This window comes from Sinocyclocheilus anshuiensis, unplaced genomic scaffold (assembly GCF_001515605.1).
Source record: "Sinocyclocheilus anshuiensis isolate Anshui unplaced genomic scaffold, SAMN03320099.WGS_v1.1 scaffold566, whole genome shotgun sequence".
NCBI classification, from domain to species: domain Eukaryota; kingdom Metazoa; phylum Chordata; class Actinopteri; order Cypriniformes; family Cyprinidae; genus Sinocyclocheilus; species Sinocyclocheilus anshuiensis.
In genome coordinates, this window is record NW_015542410.1 from 856,127 (window position 1) to 866,431 (window position 10,305).

A 10,305-nucleotide genomic window follows, 5' to 3' on the forward strand; every position below is an offset into this window, starting at 1 on the left:
TTCCATCTCCATTCTATTTTTTGCCCTCTCGGTTCATTTCAGCATTATTCGGACCTTGTTTTTCATAAGTTGTCATCATCGCTCGAATCTCCCCCATAGTTCCCGGCGAGACCGATCGGCTTCTGTGACACATTTTGATTTGTTGTGCAGCTCTCTCAATCTTTCACTGCAGAGAATCCCTCAGTCCCATCTCAATTAAACAGCTGCGTCCAATGACTAATAATCTAAGATGTTTACCTCACAAGCTGACTTTCTGTACCGACACAGGTCTCTTGAAAAAAAAAAAGAAAAGAGGACTGTGTGTATTTGCTAAAGATGTTAGAGGGAGATTACAAATTGGACTGTATATCACTTATCAAATTACGCTGAGGGGACCTTTTCACTAATCAAGTTAGGAAGAAGGAAATAAAAATGATAAATACCAAATACTGTATCCATCAGTCATTTTATCTAGAATGCGCATTTCAAATGCAGCTTAATATGTTTAGAGCAAAAGGTCAAAACAATTTAAAACAGCCAAACGTATAAGTGTCATGGGAGACAAGTAGGCCTACAGTCTGCTGTAAATTCAGTCAGCATTTATTCACCCTCATGTCATTTTCGAAACCTTTAAAAATTATACTCTGAGGAATTTGACATCTATATGCTTTTCCTTACAATGTAAGTGGACTGTGATTGTCATGACACACATATTACACAGAGCGTATTTAAATATGGGTGACCATAAATGGCATTTGAGATCTGTGGAAAATGACAAGATTTTATGTGAATAATGACTTAAATCTTAAAAAAAAAAAAAAAAAAAATCAAAAAAATCACATGGTTTTTAAACAATACAAAGATGAGTAAATTGTGATTTTTTTTTTTTTGAACTAGCTTGTTAAAGATTCATAACTAAAGACATTAGGTTATGAATAAATGCATTAAAATGATTTTAGCAAAAGTTGTGCCCAAATTAGTTTTGAAAGGAACCATTTGAATAAATAAAATAAAATAAAATAAAAATAATAGGTTGTAACTAAGGGTATAAGAAAAAAAAAGAAATTTCTTGTACTTTTTTATTTTTTCCCACCTTGTTACACTTGTGTTGTTCCCAGTCATAAATGACCAGCCTTTTAAAAATTGCTTATACATTTCTCATTATGCATTATTATTACCAAATATTGGGTTCAATCTTTTTGTCAGCTCGTTTTGTCTCAATTAGCACAGGTGTTGTATTTCTTTTTGGGACTGATTGATTGTAGGCCTCATTGATCTGAGCTTTGAATTAAATTATTCACAAATAATGCTTTTTTTCCACTCAAGAACTGAGGTGCATAAACTCAGATCAATGACGCCTGTGATCAATCCGTTCAAAAAAATAAAAAATAATACAAAACCTGTGCCAATTGAAAGAAATCAAGTTGACAAAAAGATTGAATCCAAGATTTGATGATAATATACCATAATGACAGATTTATAAGCAATTTTTAAAAGGCCAGCCATTTTTATCTAGGAACACCAAAATAGGTAAAGGATTTTCAGCACAGCACAAGGATAAATATTCTGTCTGTTTGCTAATTCTAGTTAACTAGCTAGGAACAGAGTATAATTGTCTTTGATTCTTGTAAAAGACGGACATGTTAGCCAGTAAGGTTATTAGTTCAAGTGCTGTTAGAAACGTCATACCTTAGCAACAGTCTATAGCACTGGACCTGATTAACTAGTTTTGCCTAGGAAGTTTAATTTGTGCTAATGGCAGTGCAATTTAATGCCTAGGCACTTTTTGTAAGTGCCTTACAATTAGGTCTTATGACTCAAGTAAAGAAAGTCGATGATGAATTTGTACAAATCAGACCAGAAATATTCAAGGACAAAGCAGGGAACAGGTAAATGACCGCACCAGGCTTAACACCCTCTAAGATTATTATTTTTTTTACATGGGAAAATCAATTCAGCCAAGCTAATGCACACTGAGCACGACATATTCAGACCAGCAAGGGTTGCACTGCACAAATGACTTGTCATTAAAGGCCATTCAGGCTAAAAGACAGATTGATTTAAGCACCATGACGCACTCTATTGCTGAAATGTGTTCTGACGGCTGTAATTGGCGTTATTTACTTCGTGCAGCAGGGCATCTAAAATTCAAGTAAAATTGTTTTTGCATGCTATGCAAGCAGACTACTTTTTTGAATGCATACCATAATACCAAACATTTTTAAAAGAAGTAATTTATATAATAATACAATAATTCTATATAATGAATTCTATTTTTTTTGACAAATGCAGTTGAAAATGTTCCCCTTTCGCATATTAGGAGAAATGGAGATATTAATTCCACTCTGGAAGAGAGAAAAGTAACAGAAAAACTCATTTATGTCCAACTGAACTGCAAAAATAAACATTGTTTTCAAACAGGTTTCTGTCATCCATTGATCGAACAAGCCAATTGTCCCGCTGCTCCGCAATATTGTATCAACTAGAGTTGGGAACCGGGAAACGGTTCTGAATAAAAGTCTGTTCACACTAAAAACGATATTAAGATAACTATTTTACCATCCACGAAGGAGGATTTTGTCTAACACATTAAAGGCACAATATGTAAGATTTTTTTATTAAAATATCCAAAAACCACTAGAACATTGTTATATATTTTGCTGACTTGTGTACTTACATTATCTTGTCTATTTGTTTATTTTGAATACGCACCCTCCAGCGGCGAAAATGACATATTGTGCCTTTAAGTCCGATTCTCAGGTAAATGATTCACATGAGTCTTTTCTTGTTAGTAAATAATACAGCCAAACCAGTGAATCGGAGCAAAAGAAGGTTATGAGTAAGTTCTTTCAGTGAATCAGAAACATGCAGCAGGTTCTTATCAGTGAATCAAAACATATAGGTCAACCAGTAAAGTCTGATTCCCGAGTGAAAGACTCTCATGAACCGGTTCTTTTGAGTGAATCACAAACTACTCAGCGTCACAACTAATCAGAGTCACTTAATGAACCACAGTAAGTCATTTATTTCATCATATATTAATAAAGGGATGAATGAAATGTTACAATAATCTGTCGTTTTACATTTATTCTTAAAATAATCCCATCTTTTGGCAACAGAATTGCATTTCTGTATCCCAAATTGTTCTTACTTTATAAAGTATCGTTAACTGTTAAGTAACCAAAATCGTTAAGAGGATCGTTAAACTTGTTATGATTCCCACCCCAAGTAACAACACTGGTGTCTTTCACTCAAAGCATGTTTGACGGCCTTGTTGCCGCCTGCAGTCACAGCCTGTCTTGCATCAATTTCGCAGCCCACTTTTTCATTGTCCCAATCTGCATGCAGCAGAGGGAGGAAAAACGATTTGGACGCAGAGCTAAACACATTCACACACCTTCTGTCATCCTTCTGTTCCTCTCATGGGGTGTCATTCTCCGTGCCTTGTTACCCGGGTGTGCAGAGCCAGGGATGGGAACGCTCATCTGATGGCATAGACACGGGGAAAGAGATGATGGAACGCAGAAGCGTGACACTGAAGATGTAAAGCTAGTTACCTCCTGTTGCGTTCCACCGCCGGTTAACTGTCAAGTGCCTCATATACGGCCGAGGCTTTCTGTAAAAGCTTCACCTGAGACCAGAATTCATGCAAGCACATTGCGGATGTAAAGTTTGAATCTTATGTTTGTGTGGCCTTCATTCTAGGTTAGCATAACAGTACTTTCAGTCAAATGCTCTTCTAAAAAGCATTGGTGATGCATGAGTGCTTACCAGGTATAAATTCATTATCATGCTTACATGTAACATGAAATAAGAGCAATGAATCACCTCAGACATAAATGCTTGAACAAATACAGATTTCCTTGAGTGGTTCGGTCAGATTACATTCAATATATGTTTAGATTGAAGGCTATATTATTATATATTACCTGCAGATTTCAGTGTTGCACGCATTAAACATTTTCTTTTGCACAGATGACTCATTGCATACCCTGTCATTGAGATCGGGGGCAAACAACAGCGCTACACCGCTGTGGCAGAGATTTGATTTAAAACCTGAACTTGTCCTTGAAATAGAGCAGAAAATAAAACCAATAGTGTTAGTGTGAGAAAGTTTCCATTTGTAACATCTGAGACTTATGTAATACTACTAAAAAACAAACTTCTCTCCTACTTTGTGTTAACTCAGCTTGCTAGATGGATGTCAGTTGCACCGACGGACAAAAATGGTCTGTTTATTATAAGCATGAGCTGCAGTCATGTTGTCTGCCATGCTCTTTCATCAGCTAGAAAAAAATCATTCTGAAAGTGATTCCAACAATATAGTTTCCTCTGTGTTGTTATTGTTATAGCTGTAGACTCTCCTGTTCTCATTGAATTAGAGCGACTGCTAAAAATTATAGTTATTGTTTTAGCTATTTATTACGGAAGCTTGTTTCTGCCACAGGATAAAAAATAAAGGTAATTGCAACTCAGACTTTTTTCTTGCAATTCAGTTGAGTTTACATCTCCTTCTTTCTTGCGAGATATAAACTCAGAGCTATTAACAAAAAAGCAATTGCGAGATGTAAACTCAGAATTCTGAGAAAAAAAAAGAATTGCGATCTATTCGGAACTGTGTGAAAGTAAGTCAGAAATTCTAAGTTTATATCATTCCATTCTGAGTTTACATCTCGCAATTCTGATTTTATATCTTACAATTCTGATGGTGCCTTTTGTGGCCTCTCTATGGCCGTACATATCCCATTTCAGACTAGAAAACTCACATTTACGATAATTCTGATAGCACATGAAGGCAGCATGAGTATACATCTTGCAATTCTGATTTTATATCTTGCAATTCTGAGCTTACATCTCACAATTCTGACTTTTCCTTATAAATGCTCATCATTTTGGAAATCATACTTGGTGCGAATGGGCTAATACCAGAATACCAGAACCAAATGATTTATGATGTTCTTTTTGTTACATATTCGTTGTGGATGGAACATCATCCTAAAAGTCTGAAAATGTTCATTGTAATACTGTTCAGTGTGTTCGCGCAAGCAGTTAAGTTTGATTTTTGAGCGAATGGCACTTTCGCTCAAAAATCAGACTGAATTTTAATAGAGCTTTAACTCGAATTAAACTTGAGCTTGTTCTTGAAATAGAACAGAAAATAAAACAAATAGTGTTAGTTGAGAAAATTTCCATTTGTGACATCTGAGCTTTATGTAATACTACTGAAAAACAACTTTGTTGTACTTTGTGTGAACTCAGCTTGCTGAACACTGTTCTGAGAAAAGAGGACAGAGCATTCTATTTTGAGTGCCATGACAATGCAGACTATCTTATTAAAGTCCTTATGAAGTGACAGGAGAGCATTTTATTTCAATTTTTGTCATGACATGGTGTTATGACAGAAATTTGTCAAAGTGCTTTATTAAGTCAGATATTGCAAAATTTGCCAGCAAGCTCAAACTTTTTCTGTCACGGTTATGGAAATTTCAAGGGTATGGGTAATTTGAGTCACAGTTATACCTGGGATTTGTGTCAATTAATGAAGTATTTTGGTGAGTTGCAGGTGTATTGGTCCTGACGTCCTGCCGTTGTCTCTCAATAATTGAAGCCTATAATAGTTTGCACTAACTTGGCACCAGGAAAGTCCATTGCTACAATACCAAACCGCTTCCTCTGACCGACATAGCCTGTCAAATATTCGTGCAGGCGGGGGTTTATTAGCTGGGCCAGGGCATTGGGATGTGCCAGGATACTGGCACCGCTGCTGTAGGTGAGGAACATTCGGTTTTTGTTACCAACCGCAGCCGCCTCCAGATGAGTGGAGACACTTTTCCATTTCTTCTCCACTTCCTCCGGCTGCACAGAGGACACCTGGGGCGAGAAAAAGTTTTTATCAGTACAATTTCAAAAACGTGGTGAGGGAGTAAAACTCGCTCTGATGGATTTCTAAAGACAGTTGACAGATGAAGATTACACTCTGGAAACTAAAAAAGAGTCTCCTAAGGATCTCAGTAAGTCTGTTTTCCAGAACCCTTTGAAATGACTCAAACGTTTAATTTAATATTTTGTCTCCCACTCCATTGCTCGTTTTCCTGGGTTTGGCTACTTTTACAGTATGTTCCAGCAGTTAATTTATTTCTTTATTTTTAATTTTGGTTATATGAACAAGAAAACACTAAACATTAAAACTGTCTTGAAAGCATGGAAGCTACCTTTCATGGCAAATAGTGAAATAATACATTTCAATATTTTTTATTTAAATTATAAATATCGTTTTAAATAGTTTGGGATCAGTAAGATTTTATGGTTTTGAAATTGATCTCTTATACTCACTAAGGCTGCATTTATTTGATTAAAAATACAGTAAAAACAGTAATGTTGTGAAATATTATTACAATTTAAAATAACTGTTTTCTCTTTGAATACATATTAAAATATAATTTATTCCTGTGATGAAAAACCTGAATTTTCAGCCGCCATTACTCCAGTCTTCAGTGTCAAATGATCCTTCAGAAATAATTCTATATTTGGATTTGCTACTCAAGAAATATGTATTATTATTATTATTATTATTATATTGATTTAATTATTAATAATTGATAATTCATTGTTATTAATGAATGGTAATATATTTATTTAAATTTTTATACACATTACTTGAGATATGAAATATGACATGTGAAAAAATAATGCAAAATCACTTGTAGTCAATATGTGACCCTGGACCACAAAACCAGTCTTAAGTATCAATTTTTCAAAATAAATAAGCAGTGGGCAGCCATTTTTTGCTGCGGCACCCGGGGAGCAGTTGGGGGTTCGGTGCCTTGCTCAAGGGCACCTCAATCGTGGTGTTGAAGGTGGAAGAGAGCGCTGTACATTCACTCCCCCCACCTACAATCCCTGCCGGTACAAGACTCGAACCCACAACCTTTGGGTTATGAGTCCGACTCTCTAACCATTAGGCCACGACTTCCCATCAAAGCAACTGTCAGCAATTTTATTCCAAAAGTGTTTAAAATGCACTTCCATTACCATCGTTTATTGAATTTCAAAGGTTGAAATGACATTTGTTGGATCAGTAAAAGTGTGAAAGTGTCTTCTAAGAGAGTTTATTGTCTCCACAAGCTGAAAAATCCCTCCCATATTAACAAACCCATCAGTGTGTCCTTACCTTCCAGTCATCTGCTATGTCCAGTGAGTTGTAGCGTATTCCCAGGTCAGGGCCGGTGAAGTCTTGCAGTACGATCAGCTTTCCTCGCGCCGCTCCCATGCTGGGCATCTCACGACTGTGCCACAGCAGGTCCCAGTGTGCATACTCATTAATATAGCGTACCACTGCATTGTAAATATCCTGCGTGTCGCTCAACTCCTCTTTCAGCCTCATCAACACCGTTTCTGAAGGATACTCCCTTAGGAAAGCCACCACGTCCATTAACACGTCCCCAAAGTGAGCGTACTGATACGAGATGCCGTGGTGGATGGTCAGGTTGCCTTTGGCGTGGCGAACACGGATATCCAGAAAGCGGATTCCGGCGCGGAGTTGGAGGGCGAGGGACCAGGAGTTGCATTCGGCCAGTGTGCCGCCGTACAGGGCCATGGTGTTGTGTGTCCCGGGCATTGTCACGTCTGATAGGGTGTAGACGTCAGGGATGGTGGCCATCCAGGAAGGGTTCAGGATCTCAGGCGTGGAGGTGTCATCATAGTCAGGGGTCTGGATGGCCCTGTGTCCCGGGACGGTTGTGCTATGAGGTCAAACAGAAGTCAGATCATCATCAGACAAAAAAATATGTCCTTATCTGTCTTGCTACAAAGATACAAGATTACTGTGAAAACACTCGCGCTTATCTATAATGGATGGATATAATTAAATTAGATAATTGGTTCATTTGCTCATGATAATACCAGGTAGACAAAGAGACACAGATCCATTTGGCCAGTCTGAGATAAAAGCACTTTGGATAAGAGATGGAGGACTTTTCTTTTCAGTGAAATGGATTTTGCTTTACTATAAATGGAATAAGAACTGTAATCTGTTATAAAAGATACTATGAAAGAGGTTTTGGAATTATGGGTATTATTATTAAGAATCTCACCCCAGCAAAACGCCCATCACCATTAGCTGCAAAATGCGTCCTCTGGTGCCTTCCATAATGAGCCTTTTCAATGGCCACTGATCCTTTACTATAAAGATAATCATTAGAATAATTCAATTAGAATTTCACTGACACTTGTGATACGTTTTTTTGTGTGGAATGACATCATCCTACATAAAAACCAGACATTTGGTAATTATTTTATGGGGTCCAAAAGTCTGATTCTGTTTGCAGTCTTTTGTAATGTAATAATTTTTCTTCCATACAAATTATATTATCCAGAAATATATAATTGAATTTAAAAAAAGATGAACATTTGTATGAATTCCAGAATTTCCAGTGTTTGGATTGTCACCCTTTTGCTTCCAACTGCATGAACAAAATCTGATGATCATGTTCTCCAGCATAATTTCAGATGTTCCAAAGAATATTTTGTGCTTCAGTTGGAGCAAAAATATCTGACTGCCTATACAAAAATGTTCACATAATCAACGTCACAAACTTGTTTATTTGATTAGTTATTTAGTGCAGAGTCTGAAATATTTCTACACTGTAAAAACAGATTTTAATTTAATAAAGGTTATTGTTTCACATTTTACAAGGAAATACTATTTCATTCTTCAAAAATTCACATTTAATTAAATGTGTTACTTGCTGTTTCTTAGTTATTTTGAAATTTACTAGCAATTTCTGAGTTAAAGATGTTTTCATGTGATTCATTTGGTCATTTATTCATTTGAATGGTTTTTCAGGTTAAACTGAAAAGCATTCCAGATTTACAGACTCCACATGTGTGACTTGTTGCACTGCAAATAGCAAAACTAAAACTCTTCTAACATACATTGTGTTGGTAAATACAACTTTTATATGCAAATTCATCTCAATCCCGAGAAGTCATCTCTTACCGTGTAAGTTGGGTTTGCCGGAACCAGCTAGTCACTATCAGGTTAGCCGAAAAGCTTGCTGCTGTTTTTGTACCTTTTTTTCAGTGAGTACACAGTTCTGGCTTGGGCTTGTTGGAGGCACCAATGCAAACTGACCCTTTTGTTTGAGGGGTCATTGTGCCTATTAATAGAGTACAGCAAAAAGCTGACTCAATGAGAGTGGACAAAATGCTCCAAAGCGAACTCAGTTGCCCTGCATACCAGATGTAGTTATAGTACATAATATTTCAAAATCTTCAGTACACTATTTTAAGGTTCCCTTAAAGTTTATGTATGTTTATTGAGCAAACAAAAAAAAAGGAAGGCAGAAATAGAAAAGTTCTATATGGAATAAAATAGCTAAAATAAAAGAATACCCTGCAGCTGTATACTGTGTATATGTATTTTAAAGATACATTATCTACCAGAATAAACATCTAGGTATAGTGTGAATAAACGTATGCCTGAACCTACAATAAACATGGTCAAAGTTACCTTTTTTCCAGGGTTTGTGGGAAAATATAAGTTTACATTTTCTGTGAACTATCTACAGTTCTGTTTTTTTCCCGGGGTGAAGCAAAAAAAAAAAAAAAAAAAAAGTTTACTTACTGCTTCTTACTCCACAATGTGCTTGTTTTAGCAGAGCTCCAGTTTAACAGCTCCATGTGGTGGCACCAGAAGTCATCTTTGGGCAGGTTCCTTTGCTAGCGGGCGGAAAAGGGCAACAGATTAATCAGCAGGTGTAGAGCGCTGACTTTTTGTAAAAGAAAGTTTACTTACTTCCAGAGCAAACATCTTTGTTGTTGTGTACAGTACATCGTTAAACCTTGAAAAGTGAGTTTCATTTTCTGAAAAACAAACAGCCTTAGCATTAGCATACTGCATTTGTCATTTGAATGTAAAAGTGTCATTTGTTTTCCACAGAGTTGCTGTCTTTAATCTTGCCATGTATCATGGGTAGTTTGTGTGTCCAACCAGCGAATGCCCCTAAAGGGACATGATGATGGGAGTTACTGTAGGTGGAAAAATTATATTTTAGTGCTTTTGCATTGGCTCACAAAACCTTTGCAAAGTTTCTTGTAAGAATGCAGAACTTAATAACAATATATGTTTTCCCTTATTTGAGCTCGTCAAAATAATTTAACCAGTTTCATCTTCATTTTTAAGTAACTGTATATGACATTCAGAATTTTTTTTACAGTGAACAAGTAAATAAACAAATAAAGCAAAACTGAAAAATGAACAGTTATATGTATTTATCAGACACTTTTGTGATTTGCTTAATAAACTGGCATCAACATTGGAGGGAA

General features: G+C 36.3%; 1 protein-coding gene across 1 annotated transcript; it reads right to left on the minus strand.

Annotated features, from left to right (window-relative positions):
• Positions 1-5,374: 5,374 nt before the first annotated feature.
• Positions 5,375-9,800, minus strand: LOC107693279 (1-phosphatidylinositol phosphodiesterase). The gene is made up of 5 exons (XM_016492588.1): positions 9,776-9,800; positions 8,978-9,137; positions 8,073-8,160; positions 7,151-7,721; positions 5,375-5,850 (listed from the first exon to the last, which is right to left on the minus strand). The coding sequence occupies exons 3-5, from the start codon at positions 8,126-8,128 to the stop codon at positions 5,575-5,577; spliced, it is 903 nt and encodes a 300-aa protein (XP_016348074.1). The 5' UTR covers positions 8,129-8,160; positions 8,978-9,137; positions 9,776-9,800; the 3' UTR covers positions 5,375-5,574.
• Between the last annotated feature and the right edge of the window lie 505 nt (positions 9,801-10,305).

Bases quoted from the DNA above. Each gene is read 5' to 3' on its own strand.
- LOC107693279 (XM_016492588.1), bottom strand. From the start codon at position 8,128: ATGGAAGGCACCAGAGGACGCATTTTGCAGCTAATGGTGATGGGCGTT. The intron at 7,722-8,072 runs GTGAGATTCTTA...TTGACCTCATAG, and splicing joins GTGATGGGCGTTTTGCTGGG to CACAACCGTCCCGGGACACA. The intron at 5,851-7,150 runs GTAAGGACACAC...TTCTCGCCCCAG, and splicing joins ACATAGCAGATGACTGGAAG to GTGTCCTCTGTGCAGCCGGA.